Consider the following 14,802-nt stretch of genomic DNA (forward strand, 5'->3'; position numbering starts at 1 on the left):
ATGTCAGTGTACCCATGGCAAGTGAAAACAGTCTGAAAACTAGGGCTCTTCTATCTCAAAAACATCCCCCAGCACCCTGTTTCTTGGAAGGTTTGGTGTTTACAGCAGCTATGTCAGACTGTTCTCTTGTCCATTATGGACAGCTGCAGAGCTGTCACTGATAAAGACCACTCGGATTTTCTGTCTCTGGACCTACATCCCCTATATCTGTGCAAGGGCTGATTTCGGCCAGGCTCTGTCTTTACAGTACAAAAGACTGGTGGCATTTTACAGCATCTGCTCCCACACTCTGTACTAATTTATTTGCATAATAACCCGGCAGCTTAGAAGTTGGCTCCTGTGCTGGGTTGTCTTGAAATTCAACAAAAAATAATTCAAGCTGCTACTTAAAAAAGGGCATCTCTGGATTTTCCTTGGAAATTAACTTTTTCCACGTCTGCCAATCCCAGAGCTTCCTCCTCTCCCTCTCCCCGTCCTGCCGGGAGGGGCAGCCGCAGGCCGTGCCTCTCCGGCCGTTCGCATCCCCGGTGCCTGTCTGTCCGCTCGGCCGCCGTCCGGCCCGGCCGGACCCTCCCGCCCCGTTATTTCCGGCGGCTCCGAGCCCCGCCCGCGGCCGGTCCCGGCGCGGAGCGATAACGGAGCGGCCCCGGCTCGGCTGGGGGGAGTCCGGGGGCGCTGTGTCGCACCGTGTCGTGTCGCACCGTGTCGCGTCGTGTCGTGTCGCGACAGCCGCACTGAGCGCGCAGCCGCCGCCGCGGGAGCCGCCGAGTCCCGGCCCCGGGGAGCGCCGTCCGCTGCCGGGACGGAGATGGACCAGTCGGTCGCCATCCAGGAGAGCCTGGCGGGGGGCGAGACCTGCCGGATCGTATCCTTTGGCGGGCCCCGGTGGCGCGGAGCCGTGCGGGGCGGGGGGGCCCCTCTCCCTGCTCCCTCCGGTTTGTCGCCGCCGCCCTCTGGCGCTGTCCCCGCTCCCTGCCGCTGTCCCCGCTCCCTGCCGCTGTCCTGCCGTTCCTTGACCCGCGGCCGCAGGCGGTGCAGGGCCTCCTGTCTGCGGGGGAGAGCGCGGAGAGCCGGCTGCTGGGCCTGGTGGAGCACCGCGGGCAGCACGCGTGGGTACCGGGGCGGGGCGGGCGGGGAGAACATCCCAGAGACGCGGGAGCTCTGCGGGTCCCTCACGAGCCTCGGGAGCCGCCCGAGAACCCCCTCCCATCCCGAGGGCTTTCCACCCGGGGCGGTCCCGTAGGGCAGCGGTTTGAAGGCATGATGCCTTGATGTTACGGGTGGTCAGTAAGAAACCCCAGGCCGAGGAGCTGCTCTGCTCTGCTCTGCCAGTGATGTGAACACGTCATTTAAGTGATGGGGTGAGCAGGCGGGTGGTACGTGGTTGAGAAGTTACTTTGGGGTTTGCATGAGGCTACGCTAGCAGGTGCTGCTGGTGGGATGGGGTCTGTGAGTGGCTGCAGACACGCCAGAACTGAGGAGTCTTTGCCTCCATGTCGGCTCCGTGCTTGCAGGATCTACGTGTACACTCACCGTCGGATGGCCATCACAGCTGAGGATGTCTGGCTGGAGAGAGTAATCCCCATCACAGATGGGTTTGCAGTGGAAGAAGGTACTGACACACTGTGGTGGCTCAGTGGCCACCTCCAAAGAAGAGGATGGAGGGGTTTGGAGTCCATACTTTGTTGTTCTACTTCCTTAAGTTTGGAATCTATTCTGCCTTCACATTTCTTCTTTAGTTTGTAATCCCTGGTGACACTTGCCCTGTGTCACGTGGCATTGCTGGCAGGGCTGTTCAAGGTTCAGAGCACCCGTGTCCCACCGGGCCCCAGCCACGGCCCCTGCCTGGCAGGTTTGCTCTGCTGGCTCTGTTCCTGCCAGGAGTGTTTGGGGCTGGAGGAACTTGCTGAGCTCCCTGACCTCAAAGTATCAGCACAATCTGCAAATCTATTGCTTAGCTTTCAACTGAACTTTGTTTTACTTTTGCAGTTGTACTTGACAGTGACCGTCACATCATTGGTGAGTTCTGTGCTTGTTTTTAGTGCCTGTGTTACAGGCACTCTGGGCCCTGTGCCAGCTGCAAACAGTGAGCAGGACTGGGGGCTCTTGTCCTGGGGGGGCTTGCCAGGGCGGGGATTCATGTCCTGCTCCTCTTGGGGCACTTGCTGTGCTGTTGGCCACGGTTACTTAGTGCTAACAAGCATTGTCAGCCCCATTCAACCAAGGGAATGATTTTTCCAAACGCTTTTAAACTGCTGCTGGAAGATTAATTATTGTCAGAATAAAAATTATTATAAATGGTCATCTTTATATTTTTAAATGGCACTCTCATGTAAAATGTTGGAAAGGAACATGTTAAGGCATCATGGGGAGATGTTGCCGAAGGCTGCATGCACGTGTGCATCCACCAGTGTAGAGTGGAGAAACGCTCGGTTTCTGAAGGCTTGGCAGCACGACCCACAGGAGCTCTTTCTCCTGATGTCCTCAGGCTCTGACGTGACTGTCCAGATGAGCTCAGCAGAGGGCCGGCTGACCGTGCGGCTGCCCTTCGGCTCCCACACGCGCACGTTCCTGCAGGAGCTCAGCAGGTGCAGCCCAGGTACGAGCTCTGCGGGTGCGGCTGGGACGGGGGAGGGTCCGGCGGGGCAGGAATGTTGCGTTTGCTCGTCTCTTCTGGGTGTGCGAGAGCAGCGTTGGCCTCTCTGTGCTGAACCTCGCTCAGCGCTCACCCCTTCCCCGTGACGATTCCCCGCCGTCGGACGGCTCGGCAGCGACGGTCGGTGTTTTTTGCGGGCAGAGGCGGGTGCTCCGTGCCGAGCCGAACGGGCTCCCGGGGGCGGGCCGGGGCGGGCCGGGGCGGGCGCTGGGGCCGGGCCGGGGCCGAGCTAAGGGCCGGCGGCGCCGAGCTGCGGCGATGTCCGCGGGCGGGCGGCCCCGCCGAGGTGAGCGGGGACCCGCCGGGGCGGGCGGGGGGGCCGCGCTGCCCCGCCGGCGTCTGTCCGGGGCGGCGGGCCGGGGCCGGGGGCGGGAGGCGGAGGGGCAGCGCCAGGCTCGGCTCCCGCTGCCCCCGGGGCAGGTCGGTTCCGCCGCGGGCGCGGAGCCGCCGCCGAGGCTCCGGCGATTCGCGCCCCGGTCCCTGTGCCCGGCTCGGCTCCGCCGGTGGGGACGGGCCGCGCCCGGGGCCCTTTCCCGCTTTGCAGAGTGCACGTGTGAGAAGATTCCGAGCTAAAGCAATTCCTGGAAGTCAGTGTGGGATTCAAAACCTGAGTGTTGCCGTGTCTGCTGCATGCTGCTTCGTTTAGGCTGGGCACCTCTCGCTGCATGAAGACTAATTTAATTCTCCCCTTTGGACACTAAGCATGGATCCTGCCTTATCCAGGAGATATGATACATTTTCTTGCTGTAAAGCAGTATACTGTAATGTCACTGCACATTCTTAACAGGAACGCCTTTATTACTGCTTAAATCTCATTTAACTGCAAATCCTGTCCGAGACCTGCACCTATGTAACCTCTGCACATAGCTCTGCATTTCTGTGCTCAGTTCAGTTATTGAACAAGGTCATTATTCCACTTCAGAGTGCTACCCTCTGAAGATACCTCTGGCTACAGCAATCTGTGGCTAGATACACATTTATTTAAAGGAAATAGCCCTTTTCCAAGGCTAATCTCTTTCTTAGGAGAATCCTACCTAAAGCTGATTTCCACCCATGAGGTTACAATGGAAGGTGTCATATGTGACTGTGATCTTTGGATCACGTAGCATCTGTGTCAGCAGCGGGCTCACACGTCTTTCCATTCTGCACTAATGCCTTCTGCATGCTGCTGGGTGGCATCATCCCATGTGGGTAATAAGGCCTGGGATTCTGCTCTGTTCCTGGCACAAAAGTAACCATTGTCCACTGAGTTGAAAGTTCAGGTTGGTTCCTGTCACTCTCAAGGGATGTTGCATGGTCGTTATGGGGAGAGCTTGCAGAGGTTCAAGGAGCACTGACTGAGAGCTCAAGGCCCATGGAGAAAACGCTGTGTCCCAGGTCCCCAGGCCCACACTCCCCAGGGCATCTCCGTGTGCTCCTGGTCAATGCTGCGTGACTTGGGCTGTGTGATCTGCAGCGAGGCTTGAGTCATGTGCTCTTCTGCATCAAGCTCTGATAAATCCTCTTACACAGTCTATTCTCAGAGGGTTCTTGGGCAGGAGAGGTTTTTCAGGCTGAGAACTTGGCCACCTCTTGCTAGCTGGTTTATGTCCTGAGAGCCTGGGTGAAGTACTGCAAGTTCTATTTCTGGTTTGTGCTTTTGTCCTGCAGAATGTTCTATGACAGCAATAACATCTTAAATTTTTCTGGGTTGTGCTTTGAAGGAGAAGCTCAGCTGAATGCCTAGAATCTGACAATCTTAATGATTTCTACATCACCATTAGATTTGTGTGCTAAGGAGCATGATCTTAAGATTGCTGTTTGTGCATCTTAAACGCAGAGACTCACCCCTAGAATCCTCTTTGTTATTTTGTCACTTGTAGGAGCAGAATGTTGTAACTGAAACAAAAAGCTGAAAGACTGGTCAGATTTTGCTAAGGTAGTGTGATGTGGTTCGTGTCACACCTGTGGTGAGTTAGATTTGTGTGGTAGCAGCCCTGTTACTGTTTTAGGAGTGTGCAGTTTGCATTAAGGCAGATGTTTCTGCTGAGGTTCAGTGGGTCCGTGGGGTGACTGTACTGCCCAGCCTCAAGGGGGGAGACGCCTGTGCCTTGCTGGGTATTTGCAGACAGGTAGAAACCTTTTAAAGGGTACTGTGATGTTTGTTTGTTTGTTTGTTTCCCCTTTTTATTCCTTGCTTTGTACTTTCTGTCTTGCTTCAGAAAGGAAAAATCTGTTATTAACATACATTTTTCAGATTCCCAGGGTAAAGCCCTGGATTTTGTGCTGCTAAGTTCTGCTTTGGCTTAGCTGTGTAAGGGAGAGCCAGCAGCAAACACTCCCATAGCAGGCAGCAGTTCTGCTGCTCTCTGTGGCTTCTGTCAGTTCTTCCTCTGCAAGGGAAGCTGCATCATCACAGAACAGTTGGGTCAAAGTAAGCTAAAACTCTCAGATAACTGAAGGAGAAACTGCAGGGCTCTTTGTTTTTCCACACAAATCTAAATTATGTTCTGCCCACAGATTTTTGCCAGTGTTTGTATAATCGTGTTGATAAACTGAAGAACACTTTGTGTTTAAAGTGAAACTTTGTGGTTTTTTTTTTTCCAGAAGTGGTTGGCTCTGAAGGTATCAAACAGAATGGAAAAAAGGCTGCATTCAGTGAGAGCTGCAGCCACACCACCACCGACAGAAGCTCTCCCAGGTAGGAGGTCTTGTGTGGTGTGCAGCTGAAGGGAGCTGTGCACATCAGCTCTTTGTGCAAGGTCGAGTGAGGAGTGATGGTGGAGGCCACATTTCTGTGCCAGTTTAGCTGTGCCTCCCTCCTCAGAGGGTCTCTGTGTAGGGCCAGGGGTGAGCTCTGCACCCCCACATTGCAATTGTGTAGCTGCATTACCAGTTCCATCAGCTGTGGTGGGTCAGTGCACAGAGGAGGGGGGGTCTGGAGCGGAAGTTGGCAACTTTTTGAGATGAGAATCTGCAGATTTAAGAGAGAAAAAAGTTCAGCATAAGCATGCTGTCAAAACGTTAGTGGAAATTTCATCCCAGTCCCTCAGAGACAGCCCTGCCAGTCCCCTACTTGGGCATACTTTGGCTGTTGAGTGGGACAGGACCTGCTAGCATTGCTTGTTTTGAATTCAGACAACTTTGGCTTAGGGCCACTGTGTCTCATAGATACACTCTTAGTTACAGTTTCATTTTCCAGTTCCCAGGACTTTGTGGACCCTGCTGCATATCCTTCAGAGTCTGTCTGTGTGCTGTCCTTGGCACTGGTGTGCAGGTTCTGACCTTAAATTTATGCTGTCCACTTGCTGGTGGGAACTCCCAAGCTGTGGCATTATTGTTGTTGCAAAAGGAGTTTCAGAGCCAGGAGACACAAAGTCAAACCACCTCTACCCCCACCCACTCTGGGCAGAGCTGGAAGTTTTCCACAGAAGGCTTTTTAAACAAACACAGTTCTTCATTCTCCAGCTGAGGTCAGAAGGGCTGAGCAGAGGCACCAGGAAATGAGATTTCCATCTCCTTGCTACAATAAGCAGGGAAAGTGTACAGTTTTTGTATCAATATCCAAGTGTGAGTAAGGCCTGCTCTGCACTGACAGGCTGAACCAGAATAGTGAAAACCATTTGTTATTTCAGTTAGTTAAACTGGTTTCCTCTCGAGATCTGAACCTTGCTAAGAAATGCTCATTTCAGTCTTCTCGGCTTATCTCAAATATTATCTGTCTTTAGTGAACAGACAGAAAAATGTGAATCAAGGTCTCGGTGGCAGAAATAAGTTAGTTAAGGTGTGTGGATAGCATGGGCTTCATCTGCAGTTTTGCTTTCATTTACAGGCAAAATAAACTCAAGCCTGAAGTGAGAACTGAACAAGTCCAGCCTTCCCACCTCATGGCTTCGAACAAGGCCTCGATCATATCAGAACCAAAGTTTGGACTAAGAGATACTATTGTTAAATCTCAGCTTGCACAAATGGAGGATTCCTACACGCACATCCAGAACTACAGGTGATGATCATTCCTGAGAAGAATTTATTTTTGTGGGTTGTAAGTTAGCACAGTCTGTCAGAATAACTCATGTCCGTTATTTCATCCTGTGTCCCCGCAAACAGGAAACTCTGTACAAAAGTATGATCCATACCTTCCAGAATTGTTTTCTTTCCTCATTTATGCATTAGCAGAGCAGAATTTCATTCATGTCTTTGTCAAGGCTTGCCTCATGGTTCTTGTGGAGAAAATGGCCTTCTTGAAATCACTTTTTTCTGTGCTTATTTCAGACAGTGTCTGGAAAGGCATCTGCTCTGTGCACTTCAGCCTTCTCCCTCTCCACTTCTGTCCACTACTTATCCATGTAATTCTTCCAATAAGCTCATAAGAAAGATCTTGGATAAAATATATAAATAGGACCAAAACATTACTGTGTTTGAAATTGTTTTATGCATCTCATTCTGTGAATTCATCATTTCAAACTGCTACTGCACAGCTCCAGTCTTATTTTTATTTTTTTCTTTAATACTGTGTATCTGTGTATACAATGTGTGTCCTTCTGTAAAACGTGTCTGTAAAGATGCTGCTGTTGTTAAATCATTTTAGGGATTTAAACTTTGTCACAGTTTCTTAATTTCCCCTGGAAATGTGTCAGTTCTAGGTACCCATAAGTACTTGGCTGATGGCAGTGGTATTTCCTGTGCTCTGCAGTTTGTGGCTCTGGGATTCAGTCCCTGTCTTTGCAGGGTTTTTGTCGGGACATACAACGTGAATGGGCAGTCGCCCACGGAGAGCCTCCAGCCCTGGCTGAGCTGTGATGCTGAGCCTCCAGACATTTACTGCGTGGGGTGAGTGTCTCTCCCTGGCCCATTGTCCCAAACCTGGGCTGTGCTGGTGGATCTGTCACAGAGAGGAGTTCTGCCAGGACACCACAGGGATGTTGGCACTGCTGTGGTGCATTGCACAGCTCCAGGGTGGGTGTGTGCACAGCCAGAAAGGGCTGTTGGTCTGGTAGGGCTTGGCCTCTCAGTGTTACAAAGTCCTTAGTGCTATTTGATGTAATATGACAGTAATTAAGCTTTACATTTAACATACCTCTACAATCAGCATAACTGAATTGGAGTTTTCAGTTATAAATTGAGTGTAAATTGATTTAGTTCTTTCCCAGAGGAAAGAGCTGGAGAGTTATAAACAAGTGCATGCATCCATGAGTTCCTTCCTCTAACACAGTTTCCAGGAGCTTGATCTGACTAAAGAAGCCTTCTTTTTCAATGACACACCGAAGGAAGAAGAATGGTTTAAAGCTGTAACTGATAGTCTTCACCCAGATGCCAAATATGCAAAGGTAAACGTGGCTTTTGGGGAGGTTTGAGTGTGGACTCATTTTCCACTTAGGCCTCTTTTCCCTTTGCTTTCTCTCATTCTCAATGGCTGTGTCTTCCAGGGGCTCATGGTCTGCAGGCTCTGCAGGTGCCATAGGTAGTGTTGCTGTGCAGGTGCTGAGGCAGGGGCAGGACACAGACCAGAGCCAGGCTTCCCCACATAAAGGGAGCTCCTGCTGTCTTGGGGGAGGAGAACAGGGAATTCCGTAGTTTCTTCCATGTCTGTCTCCACAATGCATGGTGGAATGAGTTGTGAAGGTATTTTGGGAGGAATACTGCTTGTTTTGGCTCCTGCTTCCTCTCTTATCTCTGTTGTTGAAGGGAAGCTCCTTTCATGTGCTTATCCTTGTGCTGAGACTCCTGCTTTGGGCTTTAACTTCCTGTACTGGGATATTGCTCCCTGACCCCTTCCTGGGCTGTGCTGCTGGGGGGCTGTGTCCTGTGAGCCCAGCTGGTGCATCGAATGGACCTGGAACTCTCTTCTTGGTGACCCATGTTACGGATGGGGAGCAATGTGCCTTCTCTCAGCAAACCTCTTCCATTCCAGCATTTAATGGACTAGGATCTGTTTTTCAGGTGAAGCTTGTGCGGCTGGTGGGAATTATGCTCCTCTTGTACGTGAAGGCAGATCTTGCTTTGAACATCTCTGAGGTGGAAATTGAGACTGTGGGAACTGGAATCATGGGGAGGATGGTAAGAATGGCAACTGTGCACAAGAGGGGGTGAGATTTGGAAGAGCCCCTCTCCTTGGATGCCATGGTTGTACCTCCAGCTAAAGGCTGTGGCTGCCTTTAGAAGCAGATAACCCTATCCCTGTGCCAGCTCAGGGCACTGTGAGAGGGAATTGCCATGTGCTTGCCAGTGCTCAAAGCAGTAATCACTGATTGGCATTTTCAGCCTTTTCCTTCCTCTGGAATTAAACAGCCTGTCTCAAAGTCTTCTGGCTTGTGCACTGCCAGTAACTCATTTGTGGATTCATCTGTGGTGTAGAAGCTTCTGACCAGTGTCTTTGTCTTTCAGGGTAACAAAGGTGGTGTTGCCATCAGGTTTAAGTTCCATAACACCAGCGTGTGCATTGTGAATTCTCACCTCGCAGCTCACACGGAGGAATATGAGCGGAGGAACCAGGACTTCAAAGACATCTGCTCTCGAATGCAGTTTTGCCAGTCAGACCCAAATCTGCCCCCTCTCACTATTGGCAAACACGAGTATGCTTCCCATCTGGCTTTGGGAATCATGGCACATGGCAAGGGAGCACGTTAACGTGCTGGGGTTGAGGAGGGGTCCCCAGTGACCTGAATGTCAGCTGGAAGGGCCAGAAATGCTTTACCTGGTTTGGAGAGTGCTCACCCTCGTGGTTCTGACAGGCTGCTTGTTGCCTTATGCTCTCCCAGGCCTTGTTTTATTCTCAAGCATGGAGTGGGAATGGGGCAGTAATCAGCATTGATTTGCCCAACTGTGGAATGGTAACAGCACCAGTTATTAAGGGGTAGTGACAAACATGCAGAACAGTAATTAAAAATGGCAAAGGTAGAAAATGTAGTTTCTCTTTGAAGCGCTCACTCTTGTTGTCTCTGGTGAGAGCAGCTGCAGCACCCAGGGGGTTGTGGTGGGGAGAGCCCATGGAGCTGCCACCCATGGCCAGGCTCCAGGGGAGCCTCAAGTCTATCTGCACATTCTGGGATATGTTCTCTCTTAGTGTGATCCTGTGGCTGGGGGACCTCAACTATCGGCTGGAGGAACTGGATGTGGCACAAGTGAAGCAGCTCATAGAGGAGAAAGCATTTCCAGAGCTTTGCCAGTATGACCAGGTACTGATGTCTCACCTGCCTGCACACAGTGCTGAGGGTGCTCAGTACAAACTGTTGGCCTCCCTTTTAGCACATGTGGGAACTGTGCTTGAGCTTACCTAAAATGAAACTTTTTGTTTTTTCTTCTTTCATAGCTGAAGAGGCAAATGAAGGCAAATGCAGCCTTTGAAGGCTTCACAGAGGGAGAGATCTCTTTCCAGCCAACATACAAGTATGATGCTGGCTGTGATGACTGGGACACAAGGTACAGAGATCGCCTCAGATGTGATGCCACCAATGGCTGGTGTTACCTCTGAAGGAATTAAAAACAAGGCTAAAAAAAATTGCAGGATCTCTTATTTGCTTATCTCTGCTGTACCTGCTCAGGTGAGACCAGCCAGGGTTGACTTGGAGTGTTTGTGCTGTTCTCTAAACGCATGTGAGAACCACAGTTCCCATAATGTGAACCACAGTTCACAGAGCAGCTCACCTGCTGCTACCAAACCAGGAACTTCAGCTGCAAGTGCAGAAATGAAATCTGTGCAGCAGTCAGTGAAAAAAATAAATGCAAACTTTAAACACAGAGCCTGAATTTATGGCTCTTATGGTCAAAAATATCTGAGTATTGCTTTGTATGTTAATTGTATTTTGCACTTTTGAAGAAGGAGGAAGTAAAGCATGAGCTAGAGATACCTCATAGTAGACAATCAGTTTTTATATCTACTCAAAGAAACTGTTAAAAATACCACTTTGATAGAGAATGAGCTCCAGGCCATGGCAGGAAACCCTGAGTCTCTGGGAGAGCAGTGTTACTGCACCTGAACTGTGCCTGGAAACTGTGATCTTCCCCTCTGTTTCAGTGAGAAGTGTCGTGTTCCAGCGTGGTGTGATCGCATCCTCTGGAAGGGGCAGAACGTTTCCCAGCTGAGCTATCGCAGCCACATGGCCCTGAAGCTCAGTGACCACAAGCCAGTCAGCTCCGTGTTCGATATTGGGGTAAGGAAATAACTCTGCTGACCTTGTCCTCTGGGTGGGGAGGGAGGTTCTCCTGCTGATTTCCCTCTCCTGCTTTTATGGCACCCCCAGAGAACAATGGCTTGAAAGGTGGGCTGGATCAGATACAGAGGTGGGATTGTTGGTCATAGTGAGCAAGGGCTGTGTAACTGATACTCAAGTTAAGCAGGACAATGCCTGAATATCTGTCGGTGTTCTTTGAGAACACAGTAGTGTGTTGTCAAACCTTTTTTTTTTTTTTCTGAGACTTAGAAAAAAGCTGATCTGATACTGAGTGGCTCTTGTTAGTTATGGCAAGGTCCTTTACTGTTGGATCCTGAGAAGATCTTGGGGCATTACTGCTCCAAGTGGCTCTGCCCGTTACGTGGGTTTTATACTCTAGAATCAAACCACTTCCCATGTTTCCAGCTGTGTCCCAGCTGTCCTGCAGAGGCACAGCAGATGCCAGCTGGTTCGGTGTATGTCCTTTTCAGGTGAAGGTTGTGAATGAGGAGCTCTATCGAAAAGCCTTTGAGGAAATAGTCCGCTCCCTGGATAAGCTGGAGAACGCCAACATTCCCTCGGTGACGCTGTCCCGCAGAGAGGTGGGGCATGGCCATGTGCCAGCACTCCCTGCAGGAACTGAGCAACCCCAGACCCCAGCAGCAGAAGATGGATTCTAGAGCCTGGGGTCTGGTTCCAAAACCTAGAATATTTTGACTTCCAGCTTCTCTCTGTTTACAAGCCCTAGGAATCTTTGTTCCTGTTTAGATGCTGGTAAATTCTGATCACAGCCCAAGGCTGAAAGGCAGGGTGTGTTACTCCTGAGGTGGAGAGAGAAAAAGTAAAAGGGTAGTTTGTGACCCTTGCTCTGACTTGTTCTTTGAAACATAAAATGTAGAATCTGAAGGATGTGGAGAAGGTCAAAGACCAGCATTTGCTTTGTGTGTTGGGGACTATAAAGATGAGCCCAGGACACATTTGAGGCTACAGCTATCTCACTTTCGATTTCATATTTGAGGGGAGCATTTGGTGATCCTCTGGAGTCCTGGAAGAGATGGGATGTGGGAGCAAAGGGTTAATCTGGGTGTCTTGCTGCTTAATGATTAAACCATGGGACAAGAATTGCTGCTGGGGCTTGGCAAGGTGAAATGGCTGATGATGTTGACTGACTTTGTTTCTAGATCCATTTTGAGGATGTTAAATACATGCAGCTGCAGGTAGAGAGGTTTACAATCCACAATGGCCAAGTGCCCTGCCAGTTCGAATTCATCAGCAAACCAGACGAGGAAACCTACTGCAAGGAGTGGCTGATTGCTAATCCCAGTAAGGGCTTCCTGCTTTCAGGTGAGCTCCTCTTTGTTCCCTTCATGTTAATGAGTTGATATTGTCCACTTCTGGCTTAGTTCTCTCTGCTCTTCTGAGAGTGCTGTGCCTGTTGACAGGCTGTTGGTTTAATACCGGTTGTAACTGAGTCTGGCTTTTTTATCATCTTCTGGCAGATGCTGAGATCACAGTTGAGCTGGAAGTGTTTGTTAATAAATCAACGGCTACTTGCTTAAACTCTGGAGAGGAAAAACTTGAAGATATCTTGGTCTTACATCTTAACAGGGGGAAGGATTATTTTCTGTCTGTAACAGGCAATTATTTGCCAAGTTGCTTTGGGTCTCCCATCCATACTCTGTGTTACATGAGGGAACCGATCCAGGACATGTCAGCAGAATCCATTCGGAGACTTGTGAGTTAAAGACAAGATTCCTTTCCAAACCCACAAGAGCCATTAAAACTGAGGCCTGTTTGTTGTTATTAACACGTTTCAATTCTCAGGTATAAGCTTTGTGAAGTCTTTTTACTGAGCTGAATAAGAACTTGCCTAGCTGTGTGTTTGTCTCCCCTCCCCACAATGCCTTCCCTCAGACCCTGATGCCACTAGAGAAGAGTGATGATCCTGATCCTGCTCAAGCTGAAAAGCCTATGGACATCCCAAAAGAGCTGTGGATGATGGTGGATCATTTGTATCGCAATGCTTCCCAACAGGTTGGCAGTGTTTGTACTGGAAACACAAAATGAGCTGCTTGGGTTTTTTGAGTTTTGAAGAAGATATTGATAATAGCAATCACTGTGAGTTGGGGGTGTTTGGCCAAAGGCCTTCGGAGATAAGTGATCCTGGTGCCCTGGGTTGCACTGTTTGGTGCTGGTGCCTGTGCTCTGTGTGTGCAGGCATCAGCAGAGTCCTCCTGCACTGCCCTCACTGCAGTGCCACAGCCTTACTAGAGCTGCTCTTGGTGAGACTTGTGTGGTAACCTCCAGTTTGGAGAGGTTTTTCAGGCAGATTATAAGGATGCTCTATTTACCCCAAACCCTTCTATTTTCCTTGGACTGACCAAGGGTTGTCTTTGCAGGAGGACCTGTTTCAGCAGCCAGGCCTCAGGTCCGAGTTTGAGCAGATCCGAGACTGTTTGGACAAGGGAATGCACGATACCTTCCGTATCCTTTTGGGTGATGCCCAGGCAGGCTCACTGTGCTGCAGTGGTCAAAGCTGAGAGAGGTTTTTAAATTGCTGCCTCTCCCCTGGGGTAGCTGAGCTCTGCAGTTCCTGTGGCTCCAAAAGCCTCCTCTGGGTCCTTGTGATGCTGATGAATTTCACAAGGGTCCAACAGCAGCAGCTCCCCATGTGGAGTCCAGGGCATTAACCCAAAGCTGGGAGCAGTAGGAGGAGTCTGGGGAGACCTAGGCAAAGGTTCATGTTTCAGCAGAAATAGGACCAGCCTAGATCCTGCCGTGCTTGCCTCTTCCTTAACCATGTTTGGATCAGTGGGCAGCAACCACTCAGTGGCAGAAGCCCTGCTGCTGTTCCTGGAGAGCCTGCCTGAGCCAGTCATCTGCTCCAGGTTCTACAGCACCTGCCTGGAGAGTGCCAGCAGCTACTGGCTGAGCAGCCAGGTATGGCCAGCTTCCCTGTGGGACTGGCTCAGATTCCGGAAGGAGGGGAGGCAAACTGGCCTCTGTCACACCACTCACAGGGTTTTGCTCTCAGTAACTCAGGCATCTGGTCATAGAAAGGATCTGGAACTGGTGCTTCTGGGTTATGAAGAGCTGTTGGCACTTGCAGAGGGAGGTGTTTGGAGTAGGTAAAGCTGGAAGCCATTGCTGTGTCTGCAATATAAATGTTGGGTTTTTCCCTCCTCAGATTATCTCTAGCCTGCCAGTGTGCCATAAAAATGTATTTGAATATCTGATGGCATTTCTACGAGAACTACTGAAAAATTCGGGGAAAAACCACCTGGATGTGAATATTCTTGGTAAGGCAATCACAATAATCTCTCTGTTCAGAAGGGTGATAGAACATTTCCCACCTGAGTGCAGTTGTGGTCTACACTGCTTTGAAGCTTCGAATAGTCCATAGAAAAAACCAGGAACCTAGAAAAGTGGGGAAGTGACCCAGAGGTGTGGGGGGCCGTGAGCTTTGTCCCAGCCCAGGCGCTGTACCCTGAGGTTGGTGGGATGGCCACTGGTGTCCTGCTGCTCTCACTGTGCCTCTGTGTGGCTTTGCCCTGCAGCCAGTGTGTTTGGGGGCCTGTTGCTGCGCCCTCCCCCCGGACATCCCACCCCTGACATAGCCGAGAAGAGGAAAGCCCAGCAGTTCATCCGCCAGTTCCTCGAGAGAGAAGACAATTCACCGTGAATTCCAGATGCAGCCAATCTGCATTTTTAGATATCGAATTACTGTAAAAATATTTTTTGTACATTATACCGGCTTTTTTTGGTTTTTTGGATATCACAGTATTTTATACAATCTGTTGCTTTTGAAGGCACAGGTCAGGCTGTTTGACACCTGATTATGCTGTAAAGTATATAAAATTTTTAAATAAGCTGTATGTAGACAAGCAAAAAATATAAAAGCTGATATTCACACTGTATTTTATTTAACTTGTTTGAAACCTTGGGATTTTTGAGCCCTCGCTATTTAAATAAAACGCTCTGGAGCCGTTTCGCGTTGTGGGCCGTGACTCGCGTCCC

The 14,802-nt window shown here is 50.2% G+C and overlaps 1 protein-coding gene across 2 annotated transcripts; it reads left to right on the top strand.

Moving 5' to 3' along the window:
• The first annotated feature begins 573 nt into the window (after nt 1-573).
• INPP5B (inositol polyphosphate-5-phosphatase B) lies at nt 574-14,702 on the top strand. 2 transcript variants are annotated; one of them, XM_064635044.1, is made up of 22 exons: nt 574-865; nt 1,030-1,109; nt 1,515-1,612; nt 1,990-2,019; nt 2,489-2,599; nt 5,243-5,336; nt 6,468-6,638; nt 7,364-7,465; nt 7,848-7,962; nt 8,576-8,692; nt 9,020-9,207; nt 9,699-9,810; nt 9,945-10,054; nt 10,650-10,785; nt 11,277-11,387; nt 11,967-12,129; nt 12,285-12,520; nt 12,700-12,819; nt 13,185-13,269; nt 13,598-13,725; nt 13,973-14,084; nt 14,343-14,702. In XM_064635044.1, the coding sequence occupies exons 1-22, from the start codon at nt 809-811 to the stop codon at nt 14,465-14,467; spliced, it is 2,601 nt and encodes an 866-aa protein (XP_064491114.1). In that variant the 5' UTR covers nt 574-808; the 3' UTR covers nt 14,468-14,702. The 2 variants fall into 2 exon arrangements, with proteins under 2 accessions (XP_064491114.1, XP_064491115.1); XM_064635045.1 differs by lacking the exons at nt 574-865; nt 1,030-1,109; nt 1,515-1,612; nt 1,990-2,019; nt 2,489-2,599 and adding an exon at nt 2,900-2,942.
• The last annotated feature ends 100 nt before the right edge of the window (nt 14,703-14,802 follow it).

The sequence above is a fragment of the Pseudopipra pipra genome, chromosome 24 (genome assembly GCF_036250125.1).
Source record: "Pseudopipra pipra isolate bDixPip1 chromosome 24, bDixPip1.hap1, whole genome shotgun sequence".
Classification (NCBI taxonomy): Eukaryota; Metazoa; Chordata; class Aves; order Passeriformes; family Pipridae; genus Pseudopipra; species Pseudopipra pipra.

What these genes read in the sequence shown, in the direction of transcription:
- INPP5B (XM_064635044.1), top strand. Translation starts at nt 809, where the DNA reads ATGGACCAGTCGGTCGCCATCCAGGAGAGCCTGGCGGGGGGCGAGACC. An exon ending in CAGTGACCGTCACATCATTG is followed by an intron (nt 2,020 to 2,488) that starts GTGAGTTCTGTG and finishes TGATGTCCTCAG; the next exon opens with GCTCTGACGTGACTGTCCAG. An exon ending in GGGAATGCACGATACCTTCC is followed by an intron (nt 13,270 to 13,597) that starts GTATCCTTTTGG and finishes TGTTTGGATCAG; the next exon opens with TGGGCAGCAACCACTCAGTG.